The 23024-nt window shown below is 34.5% G+C and overlaps 1 protein-coding gene and 1 long non-coding RNA gene across 2 annotated transcripts; one reads left to right on the plus strand and one right to left on the minus strand.

Annotated features, from left to right (window-relative positions):
* Positions 1-1813: 1813 nt before the first annotated feature.
* On the minus strand, positions 1814-3839 carry LOC113710649 (exopolygalacturonase). Its single transcript, XM_072066388.1, has 4 exons — positions 3491-3839; positions 3076-3384; positions 2397-2912; positions 1814-2287 (listed from the first exon to the last, which is right to left on the minus strand). Exons 1-4 carry the CDS (start codon positions 3683-3685, stop codon positions 2036-2038), a joined length of 1272 nt encoding a protein of 423 aa, XP_071922489.1. The 5' UTR covers positions 3686-3839; the 3' UTR covers positions 1814-2035.
* Positions 3840-7559: 3720 nt separating this feature from the next.
* On the plus strand, positions 7560-20607 carry LOC113710400 (uncharacterized). Its single transcript, XR_003452862.2, has 2 exons — positions 7560-11494; positions 19124-20607. It is a non-coding gene; the product is annotated as an uncharacterized lncRNA (long non-coding RNA).
* The last annotated feature ends 2417 nt before the right edge of the window (positions 20608-23024 follow it).

Below are 23024 nucleotides of genomic sequence, written 5' to 3' on the forward strand. Positions count from 1 at the left end.
GAGGGCACAGTGATACATCTTAATTTGTGTACATCCTTGATCATAATTGATTGGACATTCCAATAATTCTCAGAGGGCACAGTAATATATCTTAATTTGTGTATAACCACAAAGTGATAAATGATAATCTCATCTGAAAAAAAATAATCTGGGAAGATATACTTGCGAGATATTCTAATAATTCCCAGAGGGCACAGTGATATATCTTAATTTGTGCACAATCACAAAGTGATAAAAAATAATCTCATCTGCAAAAAAAAAAAAAGAAAAGACAAGCTTGTGGTGTTTAGCCAATGATTTGTTGAATATATGAGTACCCTGAGTTGTTGGTAACTTAATTTGTTCTTTCCTAAACCATCTACTTGTGATTATATTATCTCAAAATGAAATATATTTTAGCCATATGAAATTTTCATTGCCAACTTTATGATACACTACTCTTTATTTTTCATTTTCTTTAACCAAATTTTTTCAAAAAAAATTATTTAAATATGAAGTAATAGATCTAACATTCTCCAAACTATTTTTCTTTTGTTGTTTTTCAGATTATTGATAATTTCAATTCTATGGCACAATTTGATACTGTCATTTTTTATTATTTTTTTGCACAAGTTATTGTACACTCATAATATTATTATGCTTAATAATTACATTATGATTTTTCTGTCTACAAAGCAATACTGTTAAGTGAGAGATATGCATATGCACGTCAAACAATAGAGTTTAGATCAAGGGCTTAATCTGTAACATTAATCTATGAAAGGTCATTTTCTATAAAGGAATTGGCTTATTGGATTTTTATCATTCCATATTATTTGTTTTGTTGTGCCACCCACTAAACCCTTCCCGACTACCCTCCCAGCAAATTCATACACCAACCATGCCTAAGCCCTATTCAAATTGAAAAATATATGACAAACAAGTTGTAATATTTCAGTTATGGGTTAACTATGTGAATATGAAAGTAGATGAACACTTTTTGTTTTTCTTTGGACTTAGTGACCTGAATTTTTATACCGAGAGAAAGTAATTCTTTGCATAGGTGTTGTATGCGTGCTTTTCGTTTTAACTTGAATAGATGTATATTCTTTGAATATGAGCTATATGCATTCTTTTGAATGTAATGTCTGTTAATGACAAGATACAAGTAATCCACTATATCTGATTGTTTCTGGCTATAGTTGTTCATTGGTAGAGATAACTTTTTTTTTTCTCTTCTCAAATTTTAAGCACAAATAAAAAGAACTTCTTTGTCCCAAAAGTACAATTTTTATTAGAGATATTGGTAATGAATAAGAAACTTTGACACGAAATATAACTCAAGATGGAGTGTAATGTAAGCAATAAGTTTTAATTGGGAGCATGTTATTTTAATAACCATTACAAGTTAAATTTCATCTTTGTAAGGAGAATTTCAATCTTTGTAAGTATTGACACAATTAATTGAAAGACAATAAACATACTTATAAGATCAAGGATATTCGGATATGGCAAGAACCAAGGCAACATTTTGCTTATTTTGAAAAGTATCAAGACTCATAATTTTTTTTTATATAGAGTATAGATTCATCGAACATAATTGTTTCTTGAATGCCTTCAAAAATAACAAGACTCAATTCGAAATTTAATTTATATTTGACTCCAGATCATTCTAAAGCTCTTTCACATGAAACATGATAATGTCGTATATGCTCTATTCACCCCTTCCACAGTAAATATTCTAGTTTTGTTTTTAGTTGCCCTGAATTCGTAATCATCTCTAAGAAGCCAGTAAACACCAAATTGCACGAGTAAGATTATCACAACTTCAGTATAAATTTCATAAATTTTACTATTATTCTCCACTTCTCTTGCAGAGTTGTAAAACCAACTACCTGTCAACCATACATGATGCTTATGCAAGGAGGGAGTTGGTGTTGTTGGCAAACTCCAGTACAAAATTCTACCAACCAACCAAAATCGAATTGTCTAGGAAAATTAAAAAAGAAGGGGAAAAAAAAAAGTCTGTCCATGCTGAGTTTTTGAGGTGGTGAATTCAAGAAGATTGGGCAGCGTTATTCTTGGCACAAATTGGTGGGTTTTGTCTGCCCATGAAGGTTGGCTGCACATTAGCACAGTTCGTTGTGATATTGCCTAGGCTTCCATGGTACGCCAAATCTATGTCACCAATCTCCACACCTTCGCATGGGAAAGTCTTGCTGCAAACAAGCTTCACAGCAAGTGCAGATGCCGAAGTACCCCTGATGTGATTAAAGCTCACTTTACTGATCTTAACCCGTGAAGGTGCCTGCAAAGGAGAAGCAGATCAAGAAAAAGCACAAAAGAAATTGATTTCACAGATAAAACTTAACATAGTTGGATCCAATGGGATTGTGATTAGTATTTCTGAGACTTACGCCAAGTGTGCATTGGTTGTTAGGGCAATACTCCTGATCAATGACAATAGGACTTGTAACGTTTCGCATAGTAATATCATCAAAATGCACATCTGTTGCAGCACCAGTAGTGGCTGAAGGCCAGGATTTCACCCTAACACCGGTTAACGTGTTGATGAGAGTGCAATTTCGAACAAAGACTCCCACAACAGGTTCTTCATTTTTGTACCTTCCAAGACTTCCTATGCTAATCCCATGTCCAGGTCCACATACGACATTGGTTATGCTAACTTGCTTGGATCCATCTCCAAGTGAGACGCAGTCGTCCCCTGTTCCTATGGTTGAGTCTGTTATGTTTACTCCGCTGGAACGCCCCACGTGGATTCCATCAGTATTCAGACTAGTTCCTGGAGCAGTGATTGTAAGGCGTGAAAGCGTCACATTGTTGCATCCCAGAACATTCATGTGAAATAATTTGCTATTCAGAGAAGTTATGCCGCTGATAATGGAATTGTTGAGGAAGTTGAAGCTAAAATTCTGCAAACTCCAAGCCACAAGCACAATAAAGAATCAACTGGTGCGAGGTACTAATACTGTTTTAATTAAATGAGTAACTTGGCCTCTGATCTAGAATCCAATTAGAACTGGTGCGTGAAAATTGTGTTTTACTCGTATATAATTGGTGCATTAAGAGGCTTACATTTGGAAGTTTGCTACAATCGGAGGCTTTGGCACAATCATTTTGGGCCCAAGCTCTGGCTCCTTGGCCATCAAAGGTACCGGAGCCTGAGAGTGTAAAATGGTCCAAGTACTGGATGGTCACCCATTCACCATCCTTGATTAGGTTAGGATTTTGTGGAGCTTTGAGAGTGCCTTGTACCTGAAGTTCGATGGGGGCCTTGCAAGGACCTTCAAGGGATGCTTGAAGTAATCCAAATGTGCCTCTGGGAATCACAATCGTGCTTGGTTTTGGAGAATTACAGGCTGCTTTCCAAGCACTCAATAATGCCTGAGAAACATCAGTTGATCAGAATGACATGCAAATGATAATGCACACTTTGGATAGGATAACAGAATTAAAATTTTGTCGATCTCTCGCGTGTAAATTTATTTACCTGGCTGATATCGGAAACTCCATCTCCCTTTGCACCAAAGCTTCTGACATCTAAAGGTCTTGATTGGGCGCCTACAATGGATGCCAGGAGTAGCCATGAAGAGAATAAAGTGATGCAAAATGTAGTACTCATCACTTCTGAATAATTTACGGTCAAATGTTTATATTGATTGCTAACTGTACGTAAACCGTACATGTACTTTAAACCTTATTTGATGCTACTTATAAATATATACATCCATGGAGGTGAGGATGAGCTTTAGCACCGGTAGTGTTCCTAACAAATTTTGAGATGAGAATTTGAGGCTCACAGGAAGCTGGATTGTCGTGGTTCAACTTACTTTCCAAATGTGCTTTGCTTCGTTTGGTTACACGCATTGCTCTCGGAGGATTTGTTTGCCTGTAACTTAAGGCCACTCAAATGCCATGATTTCATCCAAACTTTCATTTCTTCATGCACCTTGCCCGCTCGGCACCTACTTTGTCCATTGTGTATGACACGTAACATTAATCAAGACCAATTCTGTTTTTCCTTTTCCAATGGAAAATTATTTCGTGAAGAGCTTGTAGGATAACGTCCCTATGCAATGTTTTACAAGTCAAACGGGTAAGTGAATCATTGAAGTGTTCGGGTTGTGGTTCAGACAATCTGACTGATACAATCCAAGTTCAATAATTTTTTTGTTTGAAAAGAATGAAATATATAAATATAGGTGTACAAAGTAAGACATTCCATTGACTAATTTAAGACATCATTTGACATTTCAAATGAACTTGGACCTTTAAAGATAAATTTTAGTAATTAATCTTTAGGGTTCAAAAAAAAGCTATTCTTTTTTTTTCTCTTCCTTTTCAATTTAATTGACAAAGTATAAAACTACAGTTTGTTTTTGGCTCGCATGGTTCATACGGTTTTGATCGATTTTTAGGTCTAGTCAACCCAAAATATGAATCACATCAGAATCAAGGCTAATTTGTGGTTTGCCCAATCAAACCGATCAATCCAATCCAATTTTCAAAACGCTATCCAGATGTGGATAAAATGAAAATTGAAAATTATCTTAATTAGCACGGACCCAAAAACGAAAGTAAGCAGGCCTTCGCCATTAAAAAGAGAGGTTAATACCACGTACTAGACTTCCTTGAAGATCGACCATAAAATCAAGAATATGATGGTGATCGTAACTAAGAATCTAAACAACCTTGTTTGGCAGATAAGTTTTTTGCCCAGTTTATTTGCTACAAGTTTTTTAAAAATTTTAACTACAGTAATCTCAAAAAACTTTTCAAAATTTTTAAACTATACACTTCAAAATATTCAAAAATTTACACACTTTAAAAAATTTTTTAAAAACTTTTACAGTAAACTACAGTAAAGTTTTAGACAAACACCCAAAAAATTCACTTGCCAAATGGGGCAATATTCTGGCGTACCGATTGCTCAACATTATAATTAATTGGTTTAACTTCTTCCTACATAGAAGTATTGGCGAGACCCTACTGGATTTTTTTTTAATGTGTCCAATTGGCTCATTGATACACACAACTTAACATATAAACCCATAAGCTACGATTTGTTGTATGGTCTCCTGATATTAAAACTTTACCTTTTTCCATAAAATAAATATTTGGCCCCTTTAAAATGATAATTGAGTGCCCTAGACAAGACAAATCATGAGTGATCACTAAACACCGCTTAGCTATATTTATTCGGGATACTCATTAGACTCAACTCATCATCTAAATGCGTGCACAAACAACTTTTTTTTTTTTTTGGCAAATCTCTCTCGTATTTAATAAACTCTCTCGTATTAATATAGTATCACTTATATCTATTACCTTCCTGCACCTTCTTCACATCTTCGAAGGAAGCCCTTGGAAGCCAATTTATTGCTATGCCTCAAATGCCAATGGTGGAGCTAAGTCTAATAGCCACCAATTAATTGGTTAAACAGACTCTCGTTTTAAGCATCATATATAAAGTCAATGTTAATTTTCAAAGTCTTAAGACCGATTTGCGATATAAATTACCTGAAAAGTTTTGTTACCTATGGTATTGAGTTGTGGCTGGTACTTTTGTTATCGGGTTATGGTTGTGTGAAGGGCAAAAAGCCTAAGCAACCACTAAACTATTGGTCAGATCATGTTTTGGCCATCAAATTATTTTTCGTCAGTAATTGGCTACTAAACAACTTAATCAGAAAATCCGTGACCATTTAGTCGATAATTGCTCTTAATCTGTGAAATTAGTTGTACACGTGGCAAAGTACGGGGTAATTTTGTTCAACAATTACACGATCCTATTTCACCGATTAACTGCTAATTTTACAAATTAAGAGTAATTATCGACTAAATGGTCACGAGTTTACTGATTAAGTTGTTTAGTGGCCGCTGAGATTTTTTACCCTTGTGTAAACGTGGATATATACTGTAGAATTCGATAGAAAGGACAAAACAAAGAAGAGTTGTTTTAAATATTGATATTTGATTAATGGTCATATGCACTTCATGACTATTTGTACTCATGCATGTTTAGAATATCAAAATCGATCACCTCAATAAGAAGAAGATGGGAATGATCCTAGCGACTAGAATGCTCCAATTAGGGAAAAGAAAAAAAAGACAAAAAAATAAGACTGGATGATTTTTTCTATGAGTCTGGATGATTTTTTCTATGAGTTTGCTAATCCATTTTCTACCACAGGGGAGTCTAAACGATGTTTTTTGTGAATTGATAGTTGATGTTGTGGATTGCTTTACTTGGTTAGTGAATTTACACTTATGTCTATATATTGTGAAGGACCGAAAAAATATCTATACCTATATCTATATCATATAAAAAACACTTACTTTTCTAATTATTTAAAATTTTCTCGAGAGGTTTCTTATAAGAAAGTATTAAGCGTTCAATAATATATTAGGAAACATGTATCAAGTATTGCATTTGGATAAGTGATTATTTTAAATAATGTTTGTGCTTGCATCACAAATACGTTTTTCAATAGAGTTGTCTAATGGGTTTGACACTTGTTAAGCTGTACTTTAGATGTTAAATTTTTTGAAAGGTAAGATTAATTAGGAAAATCATATAAATAACAGGGAGGGTGGTATGTGTGTGCATATATGGTAGATTGAGCAAAATTTAAGTGTGTTAATGAGTGTTTAATGGGCACCTGTTAGAAAAACATTATTTCAAATACCTTTTATTTTCATACTCATCTTTTTAGTACATATATTACATCATAAAAGGGCGCTGCAGTAATTTTTTAACATAACATTGCAAATAGAGTCACTTGTTGAAGTATTTTTTTTTCATTCTTTTTCTTTTTGATATTTTGATATTGGATAACACTTATTAACACCTTGTGAGTTTAAGTGCCAATGATTGCCACTATTTAACTAACTAGTAGGTCAATTTTACTTGTCAACTTTTCCTCATACAATACAATCAACCTAACAATTACAAATTAAATTGGATTCTGGCACATGACATAGTACAATAAAAGAATAGATTATGCCCCAATGAAATTAAATGATTTTGATACAAATGCACCTAGGTCACTTTTAGAAAGAAAAAAAAAATGTAAGGACAAATATCTTACTATATATAAATTGGGAGGGAGGGGTTCGATATAAACAAATTGTGTCATTTAATGTATTGCCTAATTTACCCTTAATTCTAAAGAAAATTACATCATTTTAACTATTCACCTCCTTACAACCGTTTCAGATTTATTGAATTAACTACCACTCAACTTACAAAAAACTACCATTTTTTTAAAATACTACAACAGTATAATTATTTAAATTACTATTTTTCAATAAAAATAATACTAATCATTTTTAATATCTTTTTATTAGTAGCGCACACATTGGGTATGCCTTAACCACAATGTATCTAAGTCACTTCTACTGAGTGTTTATTTGTATTATGTTAAGAAGCATTGAAAAATTTAGGAAATAGATTGTTCACTTTGTATTTTGTCACTTTTTTTTTTTTGGGATGACATACACTACTTCTTTTAAGAAAATAAAATCTGAGGCCCATAATGAGTGCTCCAGCCCGGTTAGACAAATGAAATTCGGAACCAAACCCGTCTGTCATTTGCAAATTACAAGTAACAAATCTATCCGTTTGAGTTTACCGTTGGTATTCGGACCACACTAGCGTTGGCGGCACCCAGCAGCCTATATATAAGGCTCGCGCTTGTCTTCTCACTTTCCAAAAATTCCAAACAAAGAGAGGGGGAGAGAGTGGGCAGGGAAATCAGAAAATTGGGGGATGAATTCAATTTTTGCTTAGAGGATCGCTTACTTTTCCAGCAATGAAGAAAGATTTTTGAGGAGAAACGCTTTCAGATGAGTATTATTTCTTTACTGTTTCTTTGTTTTCCCCCCTTCTTGGGGATGAGATTCTTCAGGTTTCGTGCTTTCTTGTTGCATAATCTTCTTCAAGTTCCCTGCTTTCTTGCTGCATATAACCGATTTATCTGTTATTTGCATTCAATTATGACTTAAAGCCAAATTATTTGTGAACTTGTCCCTGTGCATGGGTTCTGTTTTAAGGGAGATTTAGACATTCTTTGTTTTATGTTGAAGCACTTTGAAAATCAAAAAAGAAAGACAAAAAGCAATTGGATGCCAGTTATTTCTATAGAAGTTAAATGGCGTTAAATTGATCACCAGTTCTTTGCACATGTTTATATCATGCTTGAAACCTGCTCTGATAAAGAAAAAAAAGAAAAAGAAAAAGAAAAAGAAGCCAGTAGATGATTGACTAGATATTTTGGCCTCAGATAATATAGGTGATTGAATCACAAACTCCCAGTAGTTTGAATACTATTCCATCTGTCCTTTGTGGCTTATTTTATCTGCTCGTATCCCTATTCATTTGATGGGTTATGGGTCCTTTTTTTTGTAAGCCGCAAAGGGATAGAAGATATATGTCTAAACCATATGGAGTTTTTGAGTCACGCAACTAGATTATCCAGGGCAAAAAATACTAGTGAATACTTATTGCTCACTTTTAGCACTTTGATTAGTTTACTTTAGATTTTCTGTTGCGTGGTCTGTTTACATTGTTGAATTATGCAATTTATCTTTTCTTGCTTGTTTTTGCATCAGCTGTCTTTGGTTATGCAAGAAGTACTTATTGAAAGACATGTAGCTTAGTTTCAGTTATGCTGCCTAGGCATGTTCTGTAGTAATTTGCCTATTGAATGATGGTATTCCTTTTTGTTATATTTTGGATGGTACCTAACTGATGTTGATGCTTAGATGGAAATTCTCAAAAAAAAAAAAACAAAGAAAGAAAAAGAAAACAGACTTGTCTCAGTTACTAAAGACTTAGAATTGATTGCTGATAGTTTCTTTTGTTGTTGAATGGCAATAAATTGTTGCTTTCCCTCATTAGGCTTTGATTTTTCGCTCGTGAGAATGCACATGACCCACTTTTGGTTTCTTTATATTCCATCAGCCTTCATTTTGAGCTACAGGTACTCTTTTGTAAGTTACAAGGGTTAGAAAATATATTGTCATACTTTCTTTGATATAGCTTCTGAAAGTCATTTTGCTAGGAGGAAATTTCAGCTTCCTGTCACCCAAGAGGGATGGGCCTTTCCATTTATGATTTCCTGTCATTTGGTCTGATTTTCCTTTTCACCATTCTTCAATTTTTTTGTTGGAATTATTACTCTGCTCGTGCTTCTGTCTATGGGTTACATGTCTTAGGCAAAGCCCCCATTTTAGGTGCTATCCATTTTCCCTTTTATTGCTTATCTTATCCTCTTGTCCAGTTCATGGAGTATGAGTAATTGCCAAAGATGCAATGGAGTAGAATAGCATTTCACAAAGTGGTATACAAAAAGTGTTAGTTGACCCATGATGTCCTTCGAATAGTCTAAACACATAAAATGAACTCTTTGGACCCAAATAACATCAATCACAAATTTGCTTCCTTAATTCTTAGATTGAAAATCTGGTTCTAATGAAAGCCATTTATTTATTACTATCCATGGCACCATCTTCAGTGCTAGAGCAGCCAATTGCGCATGCCTATCTCCTTTTTTTCTGGGATTTAAAATCCTGCAATTTTTTGGCCCCTCATTACTGCAAGCATTTCTGACTTAGTCCCAGTAGGTTCATTAGTCTATATCAACTCTCTACAACCACCTCACAGTTAGATTTCAAATTTTCTAGCGTGATTTTCGATTCTCTCCACTGGGTTTCGTTCTCATATGGTATTGGCATAATTCAAAAATATATGTGGAGTACGTTGTGACTGATTGTGCAGTTTATTTCAGACTTCAATTTGAAAATGATTAAAATCAATAGAAATATTAGTCAAAGTGCTTAAAGTAGGCTACAAGTCATTATTTCCTAAACTTTTTTTGCCTCAAATAGTGTCATTGCATGACTGAAGACCTCTTATGGTTTAAATGACGTGTCGTTGGCCCTATATGGCTTATTTTATCTACTCATTTTCAATAGGGAATGGGTTCTTTTTTTGTAAGCCAAAAAGGGATAGATGGTACCATATGGAGTTTTTGAGTCATGCAAGTACACTATTTGTGGCCAAAATTCTTAAGTGAATGATTTACTTGTTGCCTACATTAAAATCTCTGACTAATACTTCTGATGATTTTAGACATTTTGAGACTGAAGAACGAAACAAAACTGCACAATCAGTCCTTTGAGCTCAGTTATATTTTTTATCTATGCTGCTTATCATTAGAGATTGAAACCCAACAGAGATAATCCTAAATCGCATTAGAAAATTTTGATTCTAATGTAGAAATGGCTGTAGATTTTTAATGGAGACTAATGAACTTAATGGAAAGCATTGGGTGATGCTTAGGGTAGTGATGGACAAAAAAGGGCAGGATTTTAATTTTCAGAAAAGAGAAAATACGTATGCAATTAACTCCTCTAGCATTCCTGTGGGTGCCATGGGTAGAGAACTGAAGGCTTTCATTAGAACTAAAGTTTCAATTCTGAGAATCTAGAATGCAATTTTGTTTTTGATGTTGTTTGGGTCTAAAGAATTCATTCCTATGTGTTTAAACTCTTGGAAAGACTTCATTCGTCAACTGCTTAGGCCTTTGTATGCTTCTTATGTAAGGGTATTGTAATTTAGGATTTAAATTGAATATGATATGAGGGACTAAAGTTACATCTTTTTGGATTCTTAGATCTATTTGGTTCTATCAAATCTAGATGAGTTACTCCAATTCTATTTTATGGGTCTGTTACAAGCTTAAAATGTTATCAATAGATTTTATTGTAAATAAGTAGTACTGTGGTGAAATAAATATAGAAAAGAAAAAGGTTAATTAGGAACTGAAAGTGAGCTTTTTAGAAATTCCAGACATTTACAAGAAAGCATATCGCACTAAGTTTCATTTAGAGGTTGTTCTCGATTATTCGACAAGGTTTAAGGCAAAGAGTACGGAAAACATGCAAAGGTTAGTAAGAAGTTAGGTGAATTGGGTAGAGTCATACTCTCTGCTAGCATATGTAGGACTCTCATATAAGGATTTTGCACTTTGATGTATGAATTGAATATTCAAGTGGTGACAGGGGGAGCAACGTATATATGCATCTTGTTGCAAAGTGATTGAGTTTCTTGAAATTGATTTGTGGATTGTGAATTATTTGGAATATCGCCTATGAATTTTATGCTGATTAGTAGTGCTCTTGTTAAATATGTGGAGAACAGGAAAAAAAAAGGTTATTTAGAACAGAAACATAAGTTCGAGAAATCCCAAGAATTTCCCAAGTGTATTGCCACAAGGTTCATTTGGACCTCTTTTAGCATTCTATAAGACTTAGATAACCAGAACATTCCAAGTTCAGTTAGAAGTTTGCTGTTTTTTGCAGAGTTTGGTTCCTTTGCAGGCGTTTAGAGGACTGGTAAACAAGGATGTTGCACTTTGGGATCTGATTGAAGGTCCAGATGTGACACGAGGAACTGAGTGTCGCATCTTTTGGATTCTGTCTAATTTAGGTGAGTTACTTGGGATTTCTCTATTGGTTTGTTACAAATTTCGAGTATTGTCAGTAATTTCATGGTACTCGTAGTATTGAGGTGAAATTGCTGAAGCAAAAAGAAATGGTATTTAGAACTTGAAAAATAGTATATAGACAAGGATTATTAAGAATTGTGCCGAGTTTTGCCCTTTGCAGGTGTATATATAGGACTTTTGTGTAAAGACATTACACTTTAGAGTATCAGTTGAATACTCAAATGGTGATAGGAGGAACAAAGTATGTGCGCGTGCTGTTGGATTCTAATTAATTTAGGTGAGCTGCTTGGAATTTATTTCTAGGTTGTTAAAGTTTGGCGTATTGCCATTGAATATTATGACAGATTACTGGTGTTCCGGTTGACAAATGGAGAAAAGAAAAAAGGTCATGTAGAGCAGAAACTTAGGTTCAGAAATCCCAAGGATTACAAGCAAGCATATTACAGCAAGGTTCATTTGTAGTTGCTTTTTAACCTTTGTACAAGGCTTAAGGCAAAGAGTAACTACAACATACCAAGTTTAATTAGAAGTTTGCTGGTGTCGTGCAGACTTTGATTACTTTGTGGGCATTTAGAGAACTCATAAACAAGGACATTGCACTTTAGGATTAAATTGAATGTTTACATGGTGACACAAGTAACTAAGGGCTGTATCTTTTGGATTCCATCTGATTTAGGTGAGTTACTTGGGATTTATCTGTGTGTTTCTTAGGTATATTGAGTATTGTCATTAATTTTATAGTAGACAAGTATAATTGTGGTGAAATAAATGGAGAATGTAAAAATGATTTTTAGAATCCAAAAAAATGATATTGAGATAAGTACTATTTAGAATTGTCTAGAATTTTGCCCTTTGCAGGTGTATATAGGACTTTTATGTGAAGACATTGCATTTTAGGTATCAATTGAACATTCAAACTGTGACACGAAGAGGAAAGTTTAGGTTGCATCTTGTTAGTCTTAATTGGTTGAAATGAGTTACAGGGAATTTATTTTTGGGTTATCAAATATTTGGAGTATTGCCAACGAATTTTACAATGGATTGCTTCTATTCCGGTTAGATAAATGGAGAAAAGAAGAAATGTTAGGTAAAACAGAAACATGGGTTTGAGAAATTCCATTATTTACAAGTAAGAATATTACAGTAAAGCATTTTGGAGGTTGTTTCTTCACCATTCTACAATTCTTAAGGCAAAGAGTAACTAGAAAAAACAAAGTTCAGTTAGAAGTTTGTTGGTGTTGTGCAGAGTTTGGTTCCTTCGCTGGCATTTAGAGGACTTGTATACAAGGACATTTCACTTCAGGATTTAGATTGATTTTCCATAAGGTAACATGGGGAACTAAGTATTGCATCTTTTGGAATTCGTTCTAATTTAGGTTTGTGGCTTGAAATTTGTTAGTGGGTTGGTAAATATCTGGAGCATCGCAAATGAAATTCATGATCAATTAGTACTGTTCTGGTTAAATAAATAGAGAAAAGGAAAAAAAAAGGTTATTTGGGAATGAAACTTAGTTTTGAGAAATCCCAAGATTACAATTGAGTATATCTCGGCAAAGTTTATTTGGAGGTTGTGTTTCTGCCATTCTACAGGGCTCAGGGCAAAGAGTAACCCGAACATATCAAGTTTAGTTTGTAGTTTGCGGGTGTTCTGCAGAGTTTGGTTCCTTTGCAGGCAATTTAGAGGACTTATATACATGGATGTTGCACTTTAGGATTTAAATTGAATGTCCAGATGGTGACACAAGGAACTAAGTATTGCATATCTAAATTTAGGTGAGTTACTTGGATTTTTCTGTGGCTTTGTTAAATCTGGAGTATTACCAATGATTTTGTGGTAGGCAAGAAGTATGCAGGTGCAATAAATGGAGATAAGAAAATTGGTACTTAGAATCTGAAAGTGACCTTCTAGAACCAAATTTACAAGAAAGAACAGTGTTGTGAGGTCCATTTTAAAGGTTGTTTTTGATCATTCTACAGTGTTTAAGGCAATAAGTAAACAAAACATATTATGCTTAGTGAGAAGTTCGGTAAATTGGCCAGAGTTTTGTCCTTTGTAGGCAATTATAGGACTTTTATTTAATGATGTTGCACTTTGGCATTCGATTTGAGTATTCAAATGGGTGATAGGTGGAATAATGTCTATGCAAGTTGGATTTTGAGATTTTGCCTGATTATAATTAATCTAGGTCAGTTGCTTGGAATCTATCTGAGTTTGTTAAAAATCTGGAATATTGTCAATGATTTTAATGGTAGATAAGTAGTGTTTTGTAGAAAAGAAAGGGGTCAATTAGAAATTGAAACTTAGGTTCTACAAATCACAAGAATTACTAGAGAGCATATTGCACCAAGGTTCATTTGGAGGTTGTTTTGTCATGATTTAGATGAATTGTGCAGATTTTTGTCCTTTGCAGGCAAATATAGGACTCTCATGTAATGAAGTTGCAACTTGACGTTTGATTTGAGTATTTAAATGATGGGTGGTGGGTGGAACAGAGTATATGCACATTGTATTGGATTTTGTGATTTTGTTTGGATTCTAATTAATTTCAGTGAGTTCCTAGGAATCTATTTGGGTTTGTAAAAAATCTGGAATGTTGTCAATGACTTTAATAAGTGGTGCTTTTGGAGAAAAGATAAAAGGTTAATTAGAAACCGAAACTTAGGTTCTGGAAATCCCAAGAATTACAAGAAAGCATGTTGCACCAAGGTTTATAGGTTGGTTTTTACGATTCTATAAGGTTAATGGCAAAGAGTAGCAAGAACACACTAAGTTTGAAATTTTTTAGACTTTATATCCCTTGCTGGTATATATAGGACTCGTATGTAAGGACGTTGCACTTTGGGAGGAACAAAGTGTATGTGCATCTTGTTGCAAACTAATTGATTACTTGGAATTTATTTATGAGTTGTTAGATATTTGAAGTATTGCCTATGAATTTTATAATCAATTAGTAGTGTTCTGGTTAAATAAGTGGAGAAAAGAAAATATGTTTGAGCAATCCCAAGAATTACAAGTATTGCCACAAGGTTCATTTGGAAACATTTTTTAGAATTCTACAAGGCTTAAGGTAACCAGAACTTTCCATGTTTAGTTAGAAGTTTGCTGTGTTAATTGTGCAGAGTTAGTTCCTTTGTAGGCATTTAGAGGAGTCATAAACAAGGATATTGCACTTTGGGATTTAATTGATTGGCCTGATGGTGACACAAGGAACTAAATATCGCATCTTTTGGATTCAGTCTAATTTAATTGATTGGCCAGATGGTGACACAAGGAACTGAATATCGCATCTTTTGAATTCTGCTTAGTTTAGGTGAGTTACTTAGGATTTATCTACTGGTTTGTTACAATTTTCGAGTATTGTCAGTAATTTCATGGTAGAAGTAGTATTGAATTGAAATAGATGGACAAAAAAAGAAATGGTATTTAGAATCAGAAAAATGGTATATAGACAAGGATGATTAGAAGTTTGAATTGTGCGGAGTTTTGCCCTTTGCAGGTACATATAGGACTCTTGAGTAAGGACATTGCACTTTAGAGTATCAGTTGAATACTCAAATGGTGATAGGAGGAACAAAGTATGTTCGTGTGCTGTTGGATTCTAATTAATTTAGGTGAGCTGCTTGGAATTTATTTCTAGGTTGTTAAAGTTTGGCGTATTGTCATTGAATACTATGATAGATTACTGGTGTTCCGGTTGAATGGAGAAAAGAAAAAAGGTCATGTAGAGCAGAAACTTAGGTTCAGAAATCCCAAGGATTACAAGCAAGCATATTACAGCAAGGTTCATTTGTAGTTGCTTTTTAACCTTTGTACAAGGCTTAAGGCAAAGAGTAACTACAACATACCAAGTTTAATTAGAAGTTTACTGGTGTCGTGCAGACTTAGGTATCAATTGAATATACAAATGGTGACAGGAAGAGCAAAGTTTATGTTGTATCTTGTTGGTCTTCGTTGGTCGAGGTGAGTTTTTGGGAATTTATTTGTGGGTTATTAAATAACTGGAGTATTGCCAATGAATTTTACAGTTGATTACTAGTGTTCTAGTTAAATAAATGGAGAAAAAAAGAAAGGTTATTTAAAACAGAAACTTAGGTTTGGGAAATTCTAAATCTACATGTAAGAATATTGCAGTAAGGCAATTTTAAGGTTGTTTTTTCTCCATTCTGCAAGGCTTAAGGCAAAGAGTAACCAGAACATACAAAGTTCAGTTGGATATTGTGCAGAGTTTGGTTCATTTGCAAGCATTTAAAGGACTCATATAAAAGGACATTTCACTTCTGGATTTAGATTGATTGGTCCATATGGTAACATGAGGAACTAAGTATCTGCAAGGCTTAAGGCAAAGATTAACCAGAACATACAAAGTTCAGTTGGAAGTTTGCTGGTTGGTTCATTTGCAAGCATTTGGAGGACTCATATACAAGGACATTTCACTTCTAGATTTAGATTGATTGGTCCATATGGTAATATGAGGAACTAAGTATTGCATCTTTTGGGATTCTTTCTAATCTAGGTTAGCGGCTTGAAATTTATTTGTTGGTTGTTAAATATTTGCTGTATTGATGATCAATTAGTAGTGTTCTTGTTAATTAAATAGAGGAAAGAAAAAAGGTTATTTAGTAAAGAAACTTAGCTTCGAGAAATCCCAAGATTACTACTAAGCATATTGCAGCATAATTCATTTGGAGGTTTTTTTACCATTCTACAAGGCTCAAGGCAAAGAGTGACCAGAACATACCAAGTCTAGTTCATAGTTTGTTGGCTTTCTGCAGAGTTTGGTTCCTTCGCAGGCAATTTGGGAGGACTTATATTCAAGGACGTTGCGTTTTGGGATTTAAATTGAATGCCCAGATAGCAACACAAGGAACTTAGTATTGCGTCTTTTTGGATTCTATCTAATCTAGGTGAGTTACTTGGAATTTATCTGTGGGTTTGTTAAAATCTGCCGTATTACCAATGATTTTGTGGTAGGCAAGAAGTATTGTGGTGCAATAAGCAAAGAAAAGAAAATTGGTTTTTAGAATCTGAAAGTGAACTTCTAGAACCAGATTTACAAGATAGCATAGCACATTGTAGCAAGGTTCATTTTAGGTGAGTTGTCCAGAATTTTGTCCTTTGCTGGAAATTATAGGACTTTTATTTAATGCCATTGCTCTTTGTCATTTTTGGCATTTGATTTGATTATTCAAATGCATGACAGGTGGAATAAAGTATATGTGCTTCGGATTTAGAGATTTTGTCTGATTATAATTAATGTAGGTCCGTTGCTTGGAATCTATTTGAGTTTGTTAAAAATTTTGAATGTTTCAAATACTTTAATGGTTGATAAGTGGTCCTTTGGAGAAAAGAAAATGGTCAATTAGAAACTGAAACATTTTTTTTTAGAGAAACTGAAACTTAGGTTCTATGAATCCCAAGAATTACTAGAAAGCATATTGCAACAGTGTTCATTTGGATGGGTTTTGTCCAGAATTAGGTGAATTGTGCAATGTTTTGCCCTTTGCAGGCAAATATAGGACTCTCATGTAATGAAGTTGCAGTTTAGCACTTTATTTGAGTATTTAAATGGGTGCCAGGTGGAACAGAGTATATGGGCATAGTTTTGGATTCTGAGATTTTGGTTGGATTCTAATTAATCTATGTGAGTTACTTGGAATCTATTTGAGTTTGAAAAAAGTCTGGATTGTTGTCAATGACTTCAATGGCAGATAAGTGGCACGTTTGGAGAAAGAAAAAAGGTGAACTAGAAACTGAATTTTAGGTCCTATAAATCCCAAGAATTACAAGAAAGCATATTGCACCAAGGTTTATGGGTTGGTTTTCACCATTCTATGAGGTTGATGGCAAAAAATAACAAGAACATACTAAGTTTAGTGTGAAATTCTTACATTTGTGCCGAGTTTAGTTCCATTGCTGGCAAATATAGGACTCTTTCTAACGTCGTACTTTAGAGTTTATGTATTCAGATGGTGACACAATGAACTATGTATTATGTCTTATTAGATTCTGAGATTTTGTTGTATTCTGTCTGATGTAGTTGAGTGACTTGAAATTCATCTGTCAGTTTGTTATAATTTTTGAATATTGAGAACAGATTTTTTGGTAGATGAGTTGTGCACTAGTGTGGGAAAAGAAATAACGTTAATAACTTTGAAACTTATGTTCTGGAAATCCAGAGGAATTTCTAAAAAGCATATGATAGAATGGTTCGTTTGGAGGTTGTTTTTGACCAGTCTACAAGGTTTAAGGCAAGGGGTAGCCAGAGTATACCAAGCTTAGTAAGTACCTTGTGGAACTGTGCAGAGTTTTATCCCTTTGCAAGTTAAAGTTTGACTCTTGTAGTACGGACGTTGCCTTGAAGGATTTAAATTGAATATTTAGATGGTGATAGGAGGAGTGATGTTATTTTCATTTTGTTGGATTCTGATATTGTGTTAGGGAATTGAAATTAATATAGGCGAGTTACCTGGAACTTATTTGTGGGTTTGTTACAAGTTTGGGAGATAGTCAACAAATCTTTTGTTGAATAAGTAGTGTTCTGGAGAAATAAATTGGAGATCCAAAAGGTGTCATTAGAAAGTGAATCTCAGATTCTAGAAATCCTGAAGAATTACAAGAAAGCATGTTGCACCAAGGTTCATTTGGAGGTTGTCTTCTTACGATTTCTTCGAATCAATTTAGCATTTCTTTGTGGAGTTCATGTAGACCATTGAACATTGTCATAGTTTCTTTGATATAGCTTCTGAGAGTCATTTCTCTAGGATGAAACTTTTAGTTGGCTGTCAGCCCAGAGGAATGGGCCTTTCTATCCATCATTTCTTGTCTAGTCTGATATTCCTTTTCATCTTTCTTCAATTCTTTTATTGGAATCATTATTCTGTTCGTGCTCCTTTCTTGGGTTACATGTCTTAGTTAAAGACCCTTTTTGGATGCTATCCTATTATCCCTTTGGTTATCTTATCTTCTTGTAAACCTATCCACTTCCCTGGGCACGCTTATTTCCTAAAGACACAAGGGAATGGAATAGCATATCGAAAGCACTTTTGTACCCTTGCAAACATTTCATATCCGTATCAGTAGGCCAAGAATTCACAAAGAGGTATACGAAAATCGTTAGTTGACCTATGAAGTACTTCCAATAGTCTAAACTCATAAAAATGAACTCTTTTGATCCAAACAACATCAACTTTATATTTGCATTCTTGATTCTTAGATTGAAAATTTGGTTCCAATGAAAGTGCTTTATGTATTACTATTAATGCCACCATCTTCAGTGCCAGAGGAGCCCATTGTGCTTGCCTATCTCCTTTTTTCTGGGAATTAAAATTCTGTAATATTTTTGACCCTCACTATTGTCTACATTACTGACTTACTATCCATGTCAACTGTCTACAGACACCTCTCAATTAGATTTCAACTTTTCCCGAGTGATATTCTATTCAACCCAATTTACCAATTTATGATGACTAATCCATCCAAACCAACCCGTTTGAGTTTATCATTGGTATTCGGATGACACTCATCAGTGAAAATTAGCCATTTACTGACACCCAGTAGCCTCTACATAAAGCTTGCAATTGTATTCTAACCTTCCAAAAATTCAAAACAGAGAGGGGGAGAGAGAAAGGGCAGAAAGGTTCATGTGAAGAGAATTGCTTTCTTTTCCTGCGGTGGAGAAAGATTTTTGAGGAGCAACGCTTTCAGATGAGTATTATTTCTTTAGTGTTTCTTTTTCCCCCGTTCTTGTAGATTAGATTCTTTTGAGTTCTATGCTTGCTTGCTGCATATAACTGATTCATCTGTTATTTGATATCAATTATGACTTAATCCCAAATTATTTGTGAATATTGTCCCTGTACATGAGTTTGCATATAGTAGCTGTAGACCACGATTTATGGATTCTTGCTTCCTACTGAGTCCCGATGGTGTAGATTGCTGTTTTTTTAATTTGTTTAACTCTGGTTTTTGCATGTTAGAAGCTGAAGGTCTTAGGAATTTTCCTATGTGCCTCTTCATTTTGTTCTGTTTTAAGGGAGATCTAGACAATCTTTGTTTTTGTTTTGAAGCACTTTGAAACTAAAAAATAGAAAGACAAAAATGAATTGATTACCAGTTATTTCTATAGAAGCTAAATAGCATAAAATTGATCACCAGTTATTTGTACATGTTTATGTCATGCTTCAAGGCTTTAGAGTACTTATATGGAATTCTGTATTCTAATTTTTTTTATTCTCTCATTTGGGTTTTAATATCTGATGATAAATGGCATGATTAGAAACATCAATTGAGCTTGAAAACTGCTTGCATGTATATCATGTTTCATACTCTGATAAAGAATAAAAAAAGAAAAGAAGCCAGTAGATGATTGACTGGATATTTTGGCCTCAGATAGTGTAGGTGATTAAATCACAAACTCCCGGTAGTTTGAATACTATTCCATCTGCCCTTTATGGCTTATTTTATCTACTCGTATGCCTATTCATTTGATGGGTTATGGGTCTTTTTTTTTTGTAAGCTGCAAAGGGATAGAAGGCATAAGTTTAAACCACTTGGGAGTTTTTGAGTCATGCAACTAGAGTATCCTGGGCAAAAAATATTAGTGAATGCTTATTATTGCTTACTTTTAAAACATTGATTAGTTTACTTTAGATTTTCTGTTGTGTGGTCTATTTACGCTATTGAATTATACATTTTGTCTTTTCTTGCTTGTTTTTGCAGCAGCTGTCTTTGGTTATGCTGGAAATTCTTATTGAAAGACGACATGTTGCTTAGTTTCAGTTATGCTGCCTACGCATCTTCTGTATTACTTTGCCTATTGAATGATGGTATTCCTTTCTGTTATATGTTGGATAATACCTAACTGGTGTTATCCTATATTTTGGTCCGATTTTCCTTTTCACCTTTCTTCACTTTTTTTTTCCTTTTCTTTTGGAGTCATTACTGTGCTTGTGCTTCAGTTTTTTGGGTTACATGTCTTTGGTAAAGCCCCATTTATATAGGCGCTATCCCTTTTTCCCTTTTATGGCTTATCTTATCTTCTTTGTATTTTCTCGACTTGGGTATGAGTATTTTGCAGAAGACGCTCGGGAATCATTCTGGCTTTGACGTTTTCTATGGAGTTCTCTATTGTGATTTTCTATTTGCTCATTCTGGTTTTGATGTTTGATGACAGATGGCAATGGCATGATTCAAAAACATAAATTGAGCCTGTGAACTGCTTATACATCATGTATCTTGGTTGGTTCATTGCCATTTGATTTCCCTTTCTCTATGATCGCAAGACACAAGTCTCTATGCATAAAATATTTGTTTTTAGGCATAATGTGAAACAGATTTGAGTAGACAAATTCTATTCTTAGGGATAAATCCTCAAGATTATGATGAAGTAAAGAGTAATTTCATGTATAGTATAAATGTATAATAATCCCGAATCTTCAACAGTCACATCTAATCACTCTTGAAACAATCAAAGTCCAAGTGATGGCCCTTCGGGTTCGGTCCCGTGGTTGTAGTCCAGTTGGGCGAGAGTCACGTCCAGGGATCGAATCCTCGGATAACCTTTGGTCGGTGATGTTGGGCAGCCTCTCCTGGTCACGCAGTGGGATTAGTTGGGTCGTACGGTATTACCAGTCCATGGATCCAAATACCCTCTGTGATGACAAAAAAAAAAAAAAAATCAAAGTCCAAGTGATGGAGAAATAGAAACGTTTTCACATGAGGTGCTTAATCATATTGCAGCAGGAAACGGGAAAAGCCAGACATTGGAAATAAGAGAGTCGTAAGAGATGAAGATTGGGTACATCACAGTGCACTTTCACTAAGATTGCAGACGATCTATCTGTCATCAGACAGTACAAGAAAGATGAACTTGGAGACGTGACAAATTTGGATTGGCTTGGTGGCTCGTAGGCCGTAGCAGCAAAACTTGACCAAGGAACTTTTGTAGTCGGTGGTTTTTAGTAGGGGCCAGAAGCCACACAACAAATTTAAAAGAGCCATAATTGCTGGCATGGATGAGGCAGCTTTCTGCATACAGGGATATGATGATGATCGCGACGCTAGTTAAAATTGTAAAAACCACGTGCATATCATGCCTAACCAAATTCTCTCATTCCTAAGCAAATTCTTTTAATTGTATTTTCCCTTTTTTGAGGCTGCAAATTCTTTGATCATTTGTTAGGAATAAGAGAATTATGCGAGCCGAAATAGGTAGCTGACTCCCTTTAAATCCTCATTCACAGAGATAAAAGTCTAGGAGAGCATCAATAAATTCCTTACTCAAGAATGATCTGTTTAGGATTCAAATGTCCCTTCTTCTTATCGGCTTCTTAAATTTCATCTCATCGCTGCTAAAAAAAAAAAAAAAAGTTAAGTCGAATGATTGCCCCCTACGTCCCGCTAACAAACAGAGAAAATAGAATCACATTCAAGACATTATTGTTAAGTGCTTGGCATGATCTTACAAACGGAAATTAATCTCAAGACTTCGTAGTTTGTGTACACCAAATTGCCCTTTTGTGCTATTTTCTTTATTAGCTCCGGAACTGAATTCATAGGATTGCCCACTAGTTTCTAGTTATCAACAAGAAATAAGTTTTTTTTTTTTTTTTTCGTAACGAGGAAAAGTGGGATATTGAAGCAATGAATGAATGAGTGCCTACCATTCATTGCTTCTGATGAAGAGGAAGCCAACATAGAATAGAATAGTGGAGAAGTTGAGACATCTGCTTTCGTAGATGCACGGGTTGCCTGATAGCCGTAGTTGGACCCCGTGAACCATCAACTGCTTCTTGCTTTTATCATTACTTGCTAGGATGCGTTATCAGTTTTGCCAATAATAAAAGTTAACTTTCGGAATTTGGACAAAATTTGTCGGGTGGGGGGTGAGATCCATCCGAGTAGGATTTCCACGGTTTGCTTCATGTGCTTCACAGTTTTGTTTTTGTTCTTTTGTGTGTTTTGGGTTTTGGCAAGATTTAGAGAACATGACTGGTTCAAATTATGCTGGAACACCATTTAAGCTTAAAATTCAGCAAATTAATTATTTCAGTAGTCAGATTTCAAAATTCAGCAGATTAATAAAAAGGGATCCAAATTACATGTACATATACTTCTAGCTTTGTGTGCATTTTGCTGTTTTCAAACTAGTGGCCATGTATGAGCAAAGGTAAATTGAATTGGAGTTGTACAAGCAAGAGATCCTCCGATCATAAGCAATTATAAGCATGAGTGAGTGAGTCTAGTTGTACTTCAAACCGTTTAAGAATGACAATTTCAGCATTTCACGTAAAATAAAAAAAGGTGTACGTAGGGTCGCTCTTCAATGATAGTTTAGTGTATTGGAGTACTAGTTTTTGTGCTTAATTAAGTAGTATTATTGGATTCTCTTTATAAAATCATTTCGGATGTTTTTTTTTTTGTTGAAGAAATCAGCTGATTTCGAAACCCCTCATTATTATTTTGTGATGGGTTCACCAGACTCTTAATAAAATAGTAGGTAAAACAAAACC

The sequence above is a fragment of the Coffea arabica genome, chromosome 9e (assembly GCF_036785885.1).
Source record: "Coffea arabica cultivar ET-39 chromosome 9e, Coffea Arabica ET-39 HiFi, whole genome shotgun sequence".
Classification (NCBI taxonomy): Eukaryota; Viridiplantae; Streptophyta; class Magnoliopsida; order Gentianales; family Rubiaceae; genus Coffea; species Coffea arabica.